This window comes from Equus przewalskii, chromosome 20, assembly GCF_037783145.1.
Source record: "Equus przewalskii isolate Varuska chromosome 20, EquPr2, whole genome shotgun sequence".
Lineage (NCBI taxonomy): Eukaryota > Metazoa > Chordata > Mammalia > Perissodactyla > Equidae > Equus > Equus przewalskii.
The window spans coordinates 16,996,041-17,014,725 of record NC_091850.1 but is presented as its reverse complement, the minus strand read 5'-3'; the positions used below and the strand labels follow the sequence as shown (position 1 = coordinate 17,014,725).

At 39.1% G+C, this 18,685-nt stretch overlaps 1 protein-coding gene across 1 annotated transcript in view; it reads right to left on the bottom strand.

Moving 5' to 3' along the window:
* CDC20B (cell division cycle 20B) overlaps positions 1-18,685 on the bottom strand; it is a 59,192-nt gene that overhangs the window by 22,482 nt on the left and 18,025 nt on the right. The window contains exons 4-6 of the mRNA XM_008532403.2: positions 9,709-9,937; positions 6,808-6,938; positions 3,755-3,848 (exon numbers count right to left, since the gene is read on the bottom strand). Of these exons, the coding sequence (XP_008530625.2) occupies positions 3,755-3,848; positions 6,808-6,938; positions 9,709-9,937 (454 nt within the window). The remainder of the gene's footprint in view (positions 1-3,754; positions 3,849-6,807; positions 6,939-9,708; positions 9,938-18,685) is intronic.

The window sequence follows — 18,685 nt, the reverse complement described above, 5'->3', positions numbered from 1 at the left end:
GCACACAGATGTTTCTAGTAGCTTTATGCATAATTGCCAAAACTTGGAAGCAAGCGATGTCCTTTAATAGGTGAATGGATAAATAAACTGTGGTACATTCAGACAATGGAATATTATTCAGTGCTAAAAAGAAATAGGTATCAAGCCATGAAAAGACATGGAGGAAACTTAAATGCATATTACTAAGTGAAAGAAGCCCATCTGAAAAGGTTACATGCTGTATGATTCCAACTATGTAACATTCTGGAAAAGGCAAAACTATGGAGACAGTGAGAAGCTTGTCAGGGGTTAGAGGAGGAGGGAGGGATAAATAGATGGAACACAAAGGATTTTTAGAGCAGTGAAACTACTCTTTATTCTACTGGTGGATACATGTCATTACACCTTTGTCAAATTCCATAGAATATACAACACCAAGAGTGAGCCCTAATGTAAACTATGGACTTTGGCTGATAACGATGTGTCAATGTAGGTTCATCAACTATAATAAATGTACCATCCTAGTGTGGGATGTTGACAGTGGGGGAGGCTGTGCTGGGGGTAGGGGATATATGGCCCCCCTCTCCGTAATTTCTGCTCAATTTTTCTGTGAACCCAAAATTTTTGCAAAAAAATTATATACAGTCATGCATCGTTTAATGACTGGGATACATTTTGAGAAATGTGTTGTTAGATTATTTTATCACTATGCAAACATCGTAGAGTGTACTTACACAAATCTGGATGGCACAGCCTACTACACATCTAGGCTCTATGGTACTAATCTTATGGAACCACCATCATACATGCGGTCTATAGTTGACCGAGACATCATTATGTGGTGCATGTATGTATATACAAATATATATTTAAGATACCAGAATAATATAAATATAAGTACATTCTCTCTGCCTTGATAGAATATGTAATTTTTGTTCTACATGAAATATTTAGCATCTTACAAAAACACAAACTTGTTGCTGGTCAGATCAAAAGAAGATTAGAGAGCTAAAGGAAGACATGTCCCCAAATATTTTATTTTGATTTTTTTTTAAATATCATCCAAAAGAAAAGAAGAAAGAAGAAAAGGATAAGTGTCACTCATTCACCCCAATTGTACATTCCCAAACCTCCAAAAGAATACTCAGCAGGCTTGAAACTTTTTGTGCTCATTTCAATGCATCTAAGTCTGTTTTTGTCCCCTTTACACAGTTGGGAAACAGAGGCTTGAGGAGTAAACCTGCACAAAGTTCTAGATGGAAAAAGTGTGTATCTTGGTATTATCTATATAATTTTTTAAAAGAAAATTTCCAAAAACAATTTTAAATGAAAAATTAGGATAGAATGTAAAAATAGAGGTATACTTTAGCATTAAAGATTTCTCTTTGTTGTTCACATTTATATTTGAGACCCTCCCAAAGCACTCAATGGATTTGCTCACCAGAACTTATCACAGAGGGAAATGTAACAGGCAAGTTTCCTTGACATTAATGAAATGAGCTCTCTCAACAAGCTTCTCTCACAAAACTCAGGCACCTAATCAATTACTTTCCAACCAGGATAACAATTTCATAAATAACACAAAGACTTCCAAGATGGAGAGAGAAAGTTGGAAGGAGAATATGTGGGGCTCAAAGTAAAATTGACTTTGGGAGCTTTAAATGCAGCACAGAAGGAGGATCTTCTGGAAGTTGCAACAGTAACCATTCTCTCCCCAGTACATGGCTGCAGAGCTGCCCTGATACACTCATGGCATCACCATCCAAAGATCCCCACCAGCTTTAGGCCTAATTGGTACACTTACTCTGAAGTTTCAGTCTTATCAGATATGGATAAGACATGAAGAAGAACTTTATATACACAGCACCTGGATAAAATTTGTACCAGTGATCTACTTGTCTAAGATCAGTTACTTGGCTTATATGGGATCCATTTCATACTTTAAATCCCCTTAAAGGAATTAAGAGCCCTATATAGAATATTCCAAGGACCTCTCAATGAGTCTCTGCCTCCAACATCCTCCCCTTGAAATCTTAATGCTGCCACCAAAACACACACACACACACACACACATACACACGTGCACATGCCAGAAGAAACCAGATGTTTATTCCCTGGACAAATAAAAAATAACAATCTCTTAACTCAAGAACACCAGGCACCATGGAGATGGATATATGGTGCCTGTAAAATTAGAGATTGAGTAAAAATCTTTATACTGATTTGAGTAGCCCATAGCTCTTTATCCCGGTACTATTTCCAGAACACCACACATTTCAGAAAGCTTTTATGTTGAAAGGGAGAAATCTAAACAAATAGGGAGGGAAAAAAACTAAGGCAAAGAAAGACAATTCATGGAGAAGAGGAATATTTCCAAAATCTATCAAATAATACTATCAGAGAAATGAGAAGATAGTATATCCATAAAGCATGAAGAGGATGCTGTTAAAAAAATTTTTTTTAATGTACAAGAAATTTATAAATTAAAACTAGAATAGCCATAATAAAAAATTTAATAGCAAGGCTAGTGGACAGGGTTGACGTAACCACCTAGAAGGTAAGGGGAAAAAAAAAACAGTGACATGAAAAATAGAATAGAAAAAAACAAGAAAATTAGAGAGTCAATCCAGAAGGACCAACATAATAATTTCAGAAAGAAAGAAAAAAGAAACAAAGGTAAAGAAATTTCTAAAGAATAATTCAAGAAACTTTCCAAGAACTAAGTTGGTCTCTAAGATTGAAAAGATCCACCAATAGGCTTTTCACTTACGAGTTCAAAAAAAAAAAAAAGCACACCAAGCTTATTATTATGAAATTTTAGAACACTAATGATAAGAGATTTTCCTAAGAGCTTCCAGAGAGAAAAAGCAGGTGGCATACAGAGCACAGGAATTCACAATAGCAGATGACTTCTCAACAGCAATAGTGGACGCTAGAAAACAATAAAGCAATAACTTCAAAATTATAAGTGAAATTAGAATTTACAGCCAGACAAACTATGAATCAAGTATAAGGGTAGAATAAGGACATTTCAGACCAGCAAACCCAGAAAGAGCACAGCACAGCTGCTAGGAAATAGTGGGTTTAACATGAGAGAAAAGACCCAGAATTACAACTGTTCAACAGGCTTGGGTGGGAGGTCACCATGGAAAACACAAACTGATATGGGCGGATACATGCAAAAGGTCATTGATAGCTTTGGAACAAAACATGGGCGCATTTGGCGGAAATAGTCTTGGTTTCATAGGCATCAAGTAAGTGAAAAAATAAAGTAACTTTTTAACTTCAAGAAAAACAAAGAGTTACCCTAGAAAAGCGGCATAGTTATAGTACACTACTGGGCTTGGCAGTGAATAACAGTTGTAGTGTAATGTGATGTAAACATTGACTACTAATTTTGCCTCTTAAAAGTGTGATATAAGTAGACTGAAAGAAGTGAATGAGGCAGGAGGAGAAATAAGTTCTTCCCTACTATGCTAGAAAGTCATGATAAAGTCTAAAATTGAAGAAATAGTAGTTTACAAATATTATTTAGAAAATAGGTGTAAATACCAGGGGGACTAGCTCGAAGAGCTAAGGGCGGTTGCCTCTGGGAAACGGGACTTGGGGGTGGGGATGGTTAAAGCAGACAATTATGAGAATTATCTAAATTTTACAATTATATTGATTTAGTCTAGTAAATATAAAAATAATATATTTTAAGATGAAGAAGAAATGAAAGACGCAGGGAGAGAGGAGGGTAGGAAAAGACAAACTGAAAATCTTTGGCCCATACCTTTCCAAACACATTGGGATTGCTCACAGAGCTGCATTTTCCCATTCACCTGGTGAGCTACCTTCTGGGTTGAAAATAGCTGATTTAGGCATTTCTGAAAACAAACACATAAAGAGAATAATTCTTTAGAAACATATTTGTACATCTCAGATGTGATGTATGATACAGAGCTAAAACTGATAATTCACTAGGAAGTTCAAAGATTCCACATTATCAAAACCAACACCATAACAATTGTTATTATTCATTATCTAACCACCATGTAATAAACACAGTGCTGAGCATTTTGCATATATTATTTCTAACCTTTCCAACAACTCCATAGGGCAGGTATTACTCAGCTAGAATAAAATCCTCATTTATCCTTCTAGCCTAAAAATCCTTTTAGCCCACAAATCAACCATAGACCAGTGATATCATCAAAGTCTACAAGAGCTGAAATGTCATGATATCTCGAATACTTTCTGAAATTAAAAGACTTTCCCAACATAATAAAGTTGATCATTAGTAAGGCTACTTTTCTCAAGAAAGGTTTCTTTCAAGGGGTGCCTCTCAGCACTCAACTCAGAGATGTTCCCTCAGTCTGTTACTGAGATTTTTCTCTGGGCTTCAATTTTCCTCATCTGTAATACATTGGGATTGAACTAAATCATCTTAAATGTTCTTGTCCATTAACACCATTAAAAATGGGAACATCAAGTCCCAGAGATCTTAAATAGTTTGCCTAAATTTCCATGAGCAAAAAAATCTGGTTGCTGTTTCTTTGGACCAGTACATAAAGAGCACTTCTGACATTCTCATATCCAACTTCAATCAAAACCAGATAAGAAAATTAGTAATAAGGGTAAAGAAAAGTATTTGTCAGAATTTTCTAAAAATGTAATAGTGAATAGTTAAAGAAGAGAAGATTCTTTTTTCTTCTTCACAACAATATATTTCATCTTAAATGTACAACAATCACTGGATTACCGTAATTCAGACAGAAGTCTCTCTGACAGGCATCATTTTGAAATTTTGGTATTCTTCCCAAATATTATGTCACATAACAGGCATTGCCAGTCAAGTAAATCATGGGTTTTGAGGTATTCAAAGCAGAACATTAAGTATAAAGCAGAGTTTCCCAGTCTCAGCACTGTTGGCACTTGGCGGCAGATAATTTGTTATTGTGGGGGCTCTCCTGTGAATTATAGGATGTTTAGCGGCATCCCCCGCCTCTATCTACTAGATGCCCTCCTCTTGGGTTGTGATAATCAAAAATGTCTTCAGATCCTGTCAAATGTCCCCTGGGGAGCAAAATACCCCAAGTTGAGAATCACTGGTATAAAATAACATTCCTAAAGTGGCCTGCTGGCCAGTAGCTCACTGTATCTCTTCACAGACTCGCTTCTTCAGAATCCCATAGTTACCACAAAGCTCACCAAGGCATTGTCCAGCACGGTGTGCTTCTGTTCAACGTACCCAGGAGTGCTCTTCCCTAGGCGAGATCTACTATGACTTAAATGAGCAACGTGGCATAGAGCTCACTGGATATGAGAATTCTGCATGTCTCCACAGCTATGTAGGCTTTCGCTGGGAAAGCACCCTCCAGATGATCTCTAAGAACCACATGAAGACACACATTTACTGTCAAGGTGAAAGTCCTCACTTTGTTTCTTCACCATTCTTGATGCTGTTTGACTTCAGATTATTCATGACAACAAATGCTCTAGATACAGTACAGTCATGTGTCTCTTAACAATGGGGATATGTTCTGAGAAATGCACTGTCAGGTGATTTTGTCATTGTGTGAATATCATAGAGTGTACTTACACAAACCTAGATGGTATAATCTTCTACAAACCTAGACTATATGGTACTAGTCTTATGGGACCACCATCATATATGCAGTCCATCATTCACCAAAACGTCATTATGCGGCACATAACTGTAGTAAAACAGTTTCCATGATCTCCTACCCTGGTTCTTCAGTGACGCTGTAACGATGTTCTGGCTGGATAACAATTGCTGTAACAATGGTAACTTGCTGACACCATTATGACGTCGCAGAGTCACCAACTTTGCTGCCACCAGCTACCAAACAGCATAAGAGCAAGGAAAAGGGAAGTCCTGCAGGACGGGGCAGTAAAAACTCCAAGAGAGTGGAAAGGACAGTGGTGCTAATGCCCTAGCCTGGGCATGAGGTCAACAGTGCCCCAATTACCTCAGTAGAATTCCCTGGCCATCCCCATCCCCAAACCTTACCCAACAATAAATCACCCAGCAAAAGACCTGCTTTAATACATGTGTTTCCAATTGCATAAGAGTTTAAATAATCAAAGTTTTACATTCACAATATTTTATTGTTCCTCTAGCAAGATATATATGCCAAACACTGGAGGCACACACTAAATGAGTAATTTTGCCTAAACTGAGAACTTACACTTTCCTAGTTCAAAGCTTTTTAAATGAAAATTGATTTCTTCAGGGGCTCTTCATTGCCTTTGATAAACTTGAAAACATGCTGCTGATATTTAATATGCCCAAAGGATTTAGGGTGAACTCCTAGGATCTTAAATCCATCATAAATAAGAGACACCTAAAAGAACTAAATAAACTGAGTCAAGAAACAAACAAACAACAACAAAGACTTAGAGGAAATGTTTAAAAAACCATGTTATAAAGGAAAAATTGAACTTATCCTGAGAGACTCCAAAGGACAAATCAAGTCACCAAATGGTTGGAAATGATGGCCCAAGAGATCTTTTGGCTAGAAAAAGCACACCACAGTATGTATAATTTTACGTATTTTCAATCTTTACCTTTTTGATGGTTATTCTCATTTTCACTCTTTTGATCCACACTTACTAAATACTTTCTTGTCTATTTGTCGGCTATTTTATTTCTTTTATGAAGCACTTCTATTCGTGTCCTTCACTCATTCATTTTTTTCTATCAGGAATTCATCATTTCCTCATTGAATGCAAGAGCAGCTAAGATAGCTCTTTCCTCGCATTTGGGACTCTGTTGTCTAGCTTCTCAAGATAAGAGATCTTCAGTTTTCTGTCTTTACCTACCTGGCCTTTTGAGGCAATGTTTTCCTTCCAGCCTCTGTCCAGGGCATGAGGTGCCTTGCCAAAACGGAGAGCAGAGTAATTTGTTTCGAAATTTCCTTTGATGGGGGTATTCCGTGGTTCTTCGTAGGATCCTGTCAGAAAAACATTTAGCTTTGAACTTGGTTTTTAAAACACGATAATCACTTTGACTGGAGGTCAGCCCATGGCATCTTTCACAGTAGAACAAAATGTGGGGACACACGCCCTTGTCTCTCCAAAATCCTGGGGCAGCAGGGAGGAGGAAGGGCACAGGGCCCTATCCAGAGTACTGGGCTCATAAGTGAACACTGGATGAAAAACTACATCAATGGGTTCCAGAGCTAAATCAAATGGAAATGCCAAAATTAAAGGCCTGACCCCAACTGCAAGAGCAGCCGAAGAAATGCTTTATCTCTGCATGGAAAGAACATATTGCACATTTGAAGACTAGAAACAAACAGTTCAATAGTTTAAAGTGATAGAGCCAAGAGTGTCTGGCTTGCCTAGGCTATGATCATCCTGCCAGGACATCACTATGGGATGCTTGCTTTGCCAATCATCTATATTAACTACATGATCAAGAGCAAGTCATTTTGCCTCTCCCTCTTCCTATTGCAGAAAGCTGTTGTAAGGCTAATTTGAGATGACAGCATTGAAATACTTTCTGTTAAACTAATAGAAGAGTCAATGTTATTTGCATCATTATTATTCATATCTATTCTCTTCTCAAGATTAAGAAAGCTCTCAAGATTGAGTAAGCTCTCAAGATTGAGTTATCCTCTAAAACTAAGTATCTGCCATATCACTTACTTGATCATCAGAGGGCCCAAGGGACTATTGGAAAATCTTGGCCTTTTGCAAACATGGCAATCCCTTCTTCACTTGGACAAACATGGGCTTGATAAACTGTCATTAATGTTCCTAAAGCCCAGCACCTCGAGTCTGGGCTATCCAAAATCCAAGAAATACAGCTTACATCAAAGGGAAAGGGAGGATGAAAACAGGAAATAGCTGCAAAGTTTTAGAACTTGCTCTTTGTCCTGAGAAATGATGCATGCTTGTTTGCTGTGCTATTTGTAGATGAGTATAGAAGAGAAGAAGCCAGCTCTCAGAACCTCAAATGAGAAAGAAAAAGTTGCAGTTGGATGCTAGTACTGACAATTATCCTAGTTATCAACAAAGAGGTCGGGTCCACCAGCCTAAGGAAGCAGGTACCTCTTAGGTTTTGCTTACAGAGCATGTCTGCAAGGGAACCTCTCTGCATACATCCCCTTTAGGATGGGAGGATCTTCAGTATTCACTCTTCTGCAGCAAAAATGAAAGAAACCCTACCAGCAAAGCAGTGAGAAACCAATGTATCTTATTAATACACAGTATTAGCTGAAGTACAAAATAGACTTTCTTTTAAAGTCCTTTTGACCAATAATCTGTCTCTTAGAATTCTGAATTTCTCATGCAATGCCTTACAAAAAGAAAAAATCCAATAAATTAATTAAGGTTTAGAGAGGCCGGTCCCATGGCCAAGTGGTTAAGATCACACGCTTCACTTCGGCAGCCCAGGGTTTTGCCGGTTTGGATCCTGGGCGCGGACCTAGCACCGCTCGTCAGGCCATGCTGAGGCGGCGTCCCACATAGCAGAGCCAGAAGGATGTACAACAAGAATATACAACTATGTACTGGTGGGCTTTGGGGAGAAGAAGAAGGAAAAAAAAGGAAGATTGGCAATAGATGTTAGCTCAGGTGCCAATCTTTAAAAAAAAAATAATTAAGGTTTAGAAAGGAAAAAGGATCCCCTAATTTTAGCCAGAAATTCCTTTAAAACAATCAGCATAAAAATCACCCCTCAGTTATAATGGGATACAAAAGATTTATTTCAGAAGATGGCCATAACGGTGACCTTTCTTACAACCCTATATTTCCTACTCATTCAACCAGCGACTTTCAGTATAGATACTCATCATTACATGGGAATATCATTGGTTTAAAAATGATTTGGGCTCCCTTTCATTTCAGTCCTATAGTCTACGGGACTTCACTGTCTCATTGTGTCTAATGTCATTGAGAAAAGAGCACCGCTGTTAACATTTGTCTTAAATATGCTGATAAGATAATGATTTATGTGGCCTAGGATTTTGAAAGGGGAGAACAGAAATTAAATCACTAGATTATAGTGGCAAGTTTTGCTTCCGAAAGAGGGGAATAGAAAAGGCTGTGCCCCAACGAGAGTTACATATTTTAGAAAGAGAGCTTGTTGATCCTGTATCCTTGCCCACCACATCAGAGCTTTGGTGCCCCTTCCCCATCTCTACCCCAGAGCAGGGGCCAGACTGCCTCTCACTCTCATCTCGCCTTCCCTTTTCTTCTCTCTCTCCTCTCCTCTTTTTTTCTCTTTTCTCTCTCTCTGTCTTTCTCTCCTCCCCTCTCCTCTTCTTTCGTTTTATTTTCTCTTCCTCTCATCCTCTCCTGCTTTCATCTTTTTATTCTCCTATTTCACACCTGATTATTTCATTACTAACATATCTTTTTCCAGACTGTAGTAGACCAGGAATCTTACCAAAGACATTAAAACTCTATACTTTGCAAAACTTGTGTGTGTGTATATATATACACACACACACATATTCATACATACTTAGAATCTTTACAAAAGTAGTCATCTACCAATGCAATTCTCAGAAATGTATTTAAAATACAAATACTTTCTTTTGTTTTTGTTTCATTTCCCACCCCCACCGTGGAAATTTCTTATTCAAAGGGAAAAAAGACAAAAGCAGTTGACTAAATGTGACACTAGATATTTCTGTAAGACAAAGATTCTCTCAGGAATGAATATATCCTTTTTTAACATTTCAAAACTGGCCTGTGGCATTTCTATCACCTCACCTAGAATCAAGGTCTGGTTCTCCGGTGTTATTTTCAGCACAGATGCAGAAGCTTCTGGGAGCTCAGTGGTTGAATGCTCTTCCTCAAAGGAATAGGCTGCCAGATCCCTGGTTTGGCTTTGCCGCCATCTTGTGGTAACTGGGCTACTGGCAACGGGAACCTCAGCTGACAGCCTCTTCACAAAGTTGCTCTTAAAGTTAGAATATGTAGTATTAACAGCATCAAATACCTATTTAACAACAAAAAGAGCTGTAATTTATAGTGGCCTCAATGATGCAGAAGTAGAAATTCCTTAAAAGAGGATTAGAAATGACTCATCTAGTACAACACAAATAAAATATATAAGAGATTTTTAATTTTTGTGACCTGGGAGAATATTATATGTATATATATATTCACACTTAGAGCAGCAGCTTAGGGAGTAATTATGTTTATAGTTATTACTGTTACATATCAATATAAAGTATGAAGTTGAAATAACACTATATACTAAACACAAAATGTTTATATAAAATTATAAAATTTCGGGGGCCGGCCCCATGGCTAAGTGATTAAGTTCGCGCGCTCTGCTGCGGCGGCCCAGGGTTTCACTGGTTCAGATCCTGGGCACGGACATGGCACCGCTCATCAGGCCACACTGAGGCGGCATCCCACATGCCACAACTATAAGGACCCACAACTAAAATATACAACTATGTACTGGGGGAATTTGGAGAGAAAAAACTGAAAGAAAAAAAAATAGATTGGCAACAGTTGTTAGCTCAGGTGCCAATCCTTAAAAAAATAAATAAATAAAATTATAAAATTTCAAATCTGGAAATAGAGAGCAGTTTTGTAGTCCAACCCCTTCATTTCACAGATAGGAAAACTGAGGCCTAACTTGCTCACCATCTGTCCATCCCTCTGAGAAACACCAGGAGTTTGGTATTTACAGATCCTATAGCAGTGAGCCATGACACGCAGCTATTCAAAATTAAAATACAAGTGACAAACTGGAAATGAATTACTTTTTAATAAATTAAAGCCATGTTATATTAATATAAAGAGCTTTTAGAGAAATTTAAACAAGTTTACCAACACAAAAGAAAAATGGGCATAGAACATAAAAAAAGACAATTCACAAAAGAGACATATAAATGCCCCAAAAATATTCAACCTTACTAGTAATCAAAGAAATGCAAATTTAAAACAATAATGAGAACAAGCAATGACTTTTTTTTAATTATAATCTCCAGTGTTGAAGGTGCTAGAAGCAAACATTGGCATACACTGCTGGTGGAGTGTAAATTAGTCTCTGGAAATGAAAATTTGGCAATGTCTGTCGAAAGCCTTCAAATATGTGCATGACCTCTACTGACCCAGCAATGTCACCTCTATGAATTTAAGAAAGAAATTACAGATGCAAGGAAAGATGGACAAAACCAACCAGCATCTATTGAGTGCTCACCACGTACGAGCCCATATGTTAAAGGTTTTACACACATTCATGTTTAATCCTCAGAAACACCCTGTGAAGGAGGTCTGTTACTTAATCCTATTTTACCAATGAAGAAACTAAGATTTAGAGGTAAAGTGAATTGCCTAAGACCACAGGGTGGAAATGCCACACCCTAACTTCATCTGTCTGACTCCACAGTCCACACTCTCAACTGAGAACATGAGGGTGTCACTGCAGTATATGTTTATGGGGCAAAAAGATGGGGAGACTCAATGTTTACCACTGGAGAATTGACTACGTAAACTATGCGACATCCGTAAAACGGAATACTCTGCAGCCATTAGAAATGATAACATACATTAGAGAAATGCAAATCAAAACCACGATGAAGTACCACTTCATATGCACAAGGACGGCTATAATCGATCAATCAATTAATAACAAGTGTTGCTGAGGATGGGGAGAAATTGGAACCTTTGTACATTCACTGCTAATGGGAATGTAAGATGGTGTAACTGCTATGGAAAGCAGTTTGGCAGTTTCTCAAAAAGTTCAACCCAGAATTATAACATGACCCAGCAATTCCACGTCTAGGTATACACCCAAGAGAAATTAAAGCAAGTACTCAAACTCAAACAAATACAGGTACAGGATGTTCATAGTAGCACTATTCACAATAGGCAGAAGGTAGAAAGAACCCAAATGTCCATCAGTGGATAAATGCATAAACAAATTGTGGGGGATACATGTATATGTGTGTGTACATACATTATACATTATAAATATATAAATATTACTCAGCCATAACAAAGAATAAAGTACTGATAACATGCTGCAACGTGGAACATACCTCAAAAACATTATGCTAGGAAAAAGAAGCCAGACACATTTATATGAAATGCCCAGAATAGGTAAATCCATAAAGATAGAACACAGGTTGCTGGTTGCCAGGGATTGGGGGAAGGAGGAAATGGCGAGAAACTGCTTAATGGGTACAAAGCTTTCTTTGGGGTTGGTGAAAATGTTTTGGAACTAGATAGAGGTGGTGGTTGCACAACATTGTGAATGTACTTAATGCCACTGAATTGTTCACTTTGAAATGGTTAATTTTACGTTATGTGAATTTCATCTCAATAAAAAAACTAATAAGAAAATGATAACATAGGATAACATTCCATCAAACATTAAAATACTCACAATGTATTGCCAAGTGGAAAATGGAGACTCTGTGGAAGAGTATTCCAATATGGTCTCATTTCCTGTCTATAAATGAAAGATAGGAAGGAAACATGCCAGAATTTGGGGCAGTAAATATTCATTTCGTTGGGGTTTTTTTTCCCTTTTTCTCCCCAAAGCCCCCCGGTACATAGTTGTATATTCTTCATTGTGGGTCCTTCTAGTTGTGGCTTGTGGGACGCCGCCTCAGTATGGTTTGATGAGCAGTGCCATGTCCGCGCCCAGGATTCGAACCAACGAAACACTGGGCTGCCTGCAGCGGAGCGCACGAACTTAGCTACTCGGCCACAGGGCCAGCCCCAACATTGCGTTTTTTTAATAAGCATGTGTGAAGGTGATCACCCAGCCCGCCTGCAGCCACTGCATCTGATGAAGCGAGCTCTCTCTCCTCACTGCTGCTTTGTGTTTTCCTCCAGAAACTGCACCGAAGAGGACACCTTCCCCAGAAAAAGGGAAGTCAGGAGCCCGAGACCTCAGCTGTTGTAATCAGTGTTGTTAGGGGTCTTCTTATTTTTTTTTTTGCCTTTTAGATGTTCTGCTGTTATTCTTGGTTTTTCAGTAGGAAGGGGAAAGCTGGAAAGAGGGAACGATAGAGCCCTGGAAATGTAAAGCAGGCGTCTCGAACTCTGAAGCCCAGACAGGGGAGCAGAAGGGACGGTGATGAGAGAAGCAGGCCTGGAGGGAGAAACGTGGCCCACTCTGACTTCCATCCTCCCACTTTTCGGTTTCTCTCCTCCAAGGAAACCTGCAATGCCAGTTCAATGGCTGGGGAGACTGGGCCCCAGACAGAGGGTGGTGGGAATCTCTCTAAAACTGTAATGCTCATGTTTCAGCCTCAGCAAGAAAGAGGGTCACAGGAGCATGTTGTCCCATGTAATAAGAGAAGTTAGAAATTCAAACTTCTCATATCAATTTCCCCACTTTGTAAAGTTTTCAACTAATTCAGATTTTTTTTAGAACACTGTAGCAGAGCATGTCTGTGGGCCACATTCAGGCTATAGGCTATGTCTGCGTCCTCTGCAGCACTAGATAAGTAGCCCTCACCTTTCTAGGGAGCAAGAAAAGGAGGAGCCACCATATCTGAATATACATTTGATTTGCAACAAACATGAAAGAGACACTTGCTCAAAGTTTTCCTTGGAGTCTCAAATTTAAACATACAGTAATAAAAAAAATAATCCTAAGTTTAAAAGAAGGAAAATAAAGAAGAATTCAAAATGTCAGCTAAGAAAAATGATCGAAAAATTTCACATTGACAATCTCACATTGCCTTGGCAGGTCTCTGTTTCTCTGGCTCATCTATTGTCACTCTCTCCATACTGTTTCCCCCACTGAGATGTTCTTTCACGATTCTCTGCCAGGGTAACTTCTAGCCTATCTCCATGGCTAGGATCAGCCACCAATTCCTTCAAGAAGATGTCTCTGACATTCTCTTCTTCTCCATTCTAAACTGGGTTAGGCAACCCGTGGTAGGCTAAATAACTGTGGTGGTGAATGTTATGTGTCAACTTGACTGGGCTAAGGGACGCCCAGATAGCTGGTAAAACATTGTTTCTGGATGTGTCTGTGAAGGTGTTTCTGGAAGAGATTAGCATTTGATTCAAGAGACTGAGTAAAGAGATCCTCCCTCACCAGCATGGGTGGGCATCATCCAATCCATTGGGGGCCCAAATGGAACAAAAAGACAAAGGAAGGGTGCATTCTCCCTCTTCTTGAACTGGGCTGTCCCTCTCTTCCTACCTCAGACATCGGAGCTCCTGGTTCTCAGATCTTCAGACTCCTTGACTTACATCAGCAGCCCCCCAGTTCTCAGGCCTTTGAACTCCAACTGAATTACACCACCAGCTTTCCTCGTTCTCCAGCTTGCAGATGGAAGATTACGGGATTTAGCTTCCATAATCTCATAGGCCTCTTGTATACATCTATATATATCCCATTGGTTCTGTTTCTCTAGAGAATCCTAAGTGATACAATAATGGTCCCCTAAAATAAATCCAGATCCTAATCCCTGGGACCTGTGAATGCTACTTTATATGGCAAAGGGGCTTTGCAGATGTGATTAAATTAAGGACCTGGAGATGGGGAGATTATCCTGGATTATCTGAGCAGCCTGTAAATGCAATCACATGTCTTTCTAGAGGGAGGCAGAGGGAGATCTGACTACACAGAAGAGGAGAAGGTAACGTGACCACAGAGGCAGAAACTGGGGTGATGCACAAGCCAAGAAATGCTGGCTGTCACCAGAAACTAGAAGAGACAAGGACTGGATTCTCCCCTGCAGCCTGTGCAGGAAGCAAGGCCCTGCTGACTCCTTGGCTTTGTCCAGTGAGACTGATTTCGGACCTTTGGCGTCCGTAACTGTAAGAGAATAAATGTGTGTTGTTTTAAACCACCAAGTTTGTGGTAATTTGTTACATCAGTCGTTGGAAAATAATAGCCCTCTGTGTGCTTCCATAGCTCACGGTGTGTGCTTCCAATAGAGCACTATCCCATTTTATTGGTAACAACAACATTTATCAAGTGCTCAATATGTGCTAAGCATTGGGATAAATGCATTGGACGGATTATTTATTTAAACTTCCTCACGAGGTAGGTACTATTATTTCCCCCATTCTACAGAGTTGGAAAATGAAGGTTAATAGGCTTGAGCAAGAATAACTGGAGCAAGGATACAGAGCCACTGCATGCAGTTGTACACATCGTTGTCTTTATGAGTGGCACCCCCTGGAGCATGCAGTGCACAACCCCACAACCAACCAGAGAAACCCTGCCAAGGTTTGAACTCACAAATCGATCCAGTCCCTCTGCTTTTAGCACCTCTGCTCACGCTATGGTCTGAATATTTTTGTCCTCCCAGAATTCATGTTGAAATCCTAAGACCCAAAGGGGATGATATTAGTAGGTGGAGACTTTGGGAGGTGATTAGGATATGAAGGTGGAGTCCTCATGAATGGGACTAGTGCTCTAATAAAAGAGATCCCACAGAGCTCCCCAGCCCTCTCACCACAAGGATACGAGAAGTCTGCAACCCGGAAGAGGGCCCTCATCCGACCATGCTGGCACCCTGATCTCAGACTGCCATCCTCCAGAACGGTGAGAAATAAATTTCTGTTTGTTATAAGCTGCCCAGTCCGTGGTGTTTTGTTATGGCAGCCCGAATGGACTAAGATAGCTCATTTTCCACTTTTCTGATTATTTTTATTTCTCTCCTACTATATTACAAATTCCTTAAGACCAAGGACGTTGTCTTTTATCTTACTTTCCTCAGAGCAGAGGACATTCATTGGCATCTAGGAGAATCCATCATGAATAAATGAATGAATCTCTTCCCCTAGAGGCAATTAATGCTAAAGAGGTACAAGGGACTTAAGAAAGAATCCAGAGGCAAAGAACTAAGCTATTTCCTTTCTTTCTTCTCCATTAAGAAGAATGATTTTCAAGTTAGGCGGGGTATAATAAACATTTCTACAGAAACTGGAGAGTGAGATAAGTTAAGCAGTAAGTATTCATCTGGGCACTTTAAATAAGCTGAAGTCTCTGGGACCAGATAAATGAAACCTCAGAGAACTGACAACACTTCCAGAAAGGATGTTAGTTAGTGATCTACGAAAAACATGACAAATGAGAAAAGTGTCCCCCAAAATAGACAAATGTTTTCCAATAGGAGAAACAAGTAACCAGAAATAAGTAGCTTGCTGCCAGTGCCCCGGATGGCACAAGTCTCAGGGATCTATCCTATGTGAATCCCCCTGCATTGTACCCCAAGGCTTTTGTCCCTGGTGTTACGCTGTCCAACTTGATCTCAGTGGCTTGAATGGAGATTTATTAATCAAAATTGTTTATCCTAAGTTGAGGAAGGTAGTTAAAATATTAAAGGACAGAAGTAGGGTTCAGAATAAAAAATATGGGACAAGGACCAAAATTGGCAAAATTAAATTCAATAAGGATACATGAAAAATCTCCCCATTGAGATATTTTTTCCCTGCAGAGACATAACATGGGGGAGAGTTGATACAAAGTGCAAAGGACTGGCAGTATCAGGCAGCCACCCAGAATATGAGTTTACAGTATCATGCAATTACTCTTTTTTGAGCAGTACAATTTTAGGTCTCATTAAGGGGGGAAAAAAGTGTCCAGAACAAGTACAGGCAAAACCTGATTGTCTCTGCACTGGTCAGAACTGATCTGGAGAACCATGTCCAGTTTCAGAACAATTCTGTAAGAAGGAGATGGACAAGCCAGGATTCAAAACCTGAGTTTATTTAGAGGGAAAGAACCACAGTGACAGGAGGTCAGGGAAAATACAGTAACGGAGCAACACGCGAATGGAGTGTGGGCTCCTGCGGCTTTTAGTCTGGAAGAAAGAAGCCCCAAAAGGAACCATCTTCAAATATTGAAGGCAGTTTTTGCAAAAAAGAAAAACTTACCTTGTATTGCTCCCTGTAACAAAACTAGGGCCAGTGAATGGGGGGAGGTGAATTTTTATTCAACACAAAGAACTTTCAAAGAGTTCGAGCACAATTTTCAATAACATTTTGAATATAAAGCACAGTTCTCAGTCAGTCCCTCCACTGGGGACATACGGGTCATAGCAGTACAGATGAACATTTTTTAATAGTATGTATTTTAAGGTGCATTTTTAAATGTTTTAAAGTTTTCGATGTTGATATAAAGTTTTCCCTCAGAAAAATTAGAGTGAAATAAATGAGTCCATCTGAACAAAAAATGTTAAGTAACTGACAAATGCTATGCAGATATGGCAGAAATCACAGAGGTGCTACACAAATGACCGCAGCTTAGGAAACACCGTAGATTGTGCTATTTCATCTTCGGTGTTTTTAAATTTTCATCCCAGGACCTCTCTCCTGCTGAGGAAATGCCTGTCGCATAGCTTTAAATGACTCAAGTATTTATTAATAGAGAGGAAGAGGAAGATAAGAAAAATAAGACAAAGAAGGGAAAAAGGATGAACGACTTGATACTCCAAGCACATCAGCTTGTTTTGTTTACCTTTAGAGTTCACATCATATTGACACTAAATCGGGAGGAATTCAGAGCAGCGGGGCCAAAAAATAAATAGAAAGGAACCTAGAGAGGTTAAAAATAAGGTCAGGAAGTAACAAAATGAAACAACTGGGAAAATAGAAACAAATATATATCGAGTGATAAATAGTCTGACACACAAATATTCAGGGGGTGGGAAAAACCTGGACATTCCGAGGAAAGACATGCTGGTGATGCCAGGGTCTTTCTAGAACCTCACGGCAGGGACGAAAGTAACAAAGATGGCCCATCAGCACTCAGGCATATTATCCCTCAAGCCCCCTTCTTTAGCCTCCAAATATCTGTCCCTCCCACCTATCCCACCACCCCCTGCCTAAAGCAGCAGCATTCTGTCCATAAGACATTGCAAAGCCAGGGTCTCAATACTATTTCAAATTAATTATTTAGACCGAAATGTTCATCTTCTCATTTTTGAACCTCCGATGCCTTCTCATCCTAGTGGGCAATACAACCCAAGTCAAAACCATCAAGATCAGATATTCTTTATTCTCCATTGCCAGCACTTGCCACTGGGGGCTCCAGAGTGTCTTTAGCATCTATCCCTTCCCTTGTAGGGCATGACCAACGCTGTCTTCCTTAAGTCATCTCTGAGCCTGACTCGTTGCTCCGCAGACTTCCTGTGACCCCTCCCAGATAACTTCAGTACACACAGACAAGCTTTGTTGCTGTTGTTCTCCACTCCTCTCCTCTTTAGACTCTTACAGAGATTTCTTACAGAACTAAATGTCTCCTGATAAATAAAACTCCTTCATCAGAGTATTACAGCAATCTCACCTACCACGTTTTCTTCTAAGTAAACATATTTTATTTATTCAGAGAAATGGTTTAATATAGTTGAAATAATTTTGCTTATGAAGTTGAAAGTCCTAAACTCTAGTCTTGGTTATTCCACTTAACAGTTCCATGATCTTGGGCAAGTTATTAACTTTCTATTTCAAAGAATTATTGCATTATGTCTGAAAAGAGCTTTATACATACTACACATGATCCTCTTTAATATATATGTATATTTATTTAATATGTAAATAAATCATGTGTAGTATAAAGCACTCTACAAACAAATCATTTATTATATTTACATTTAACATATATTTATATATATGTTATACAAACACAAGTTATTTACTTAGCACTTGGTTATTTGCTATCTCATAATTGTTCCCTAATTGTTTCATGCATGTCTCATCTCCAAAATTGATCTCAAATTTGTATGAGGTTGGCTCCACCACTTACACTTTA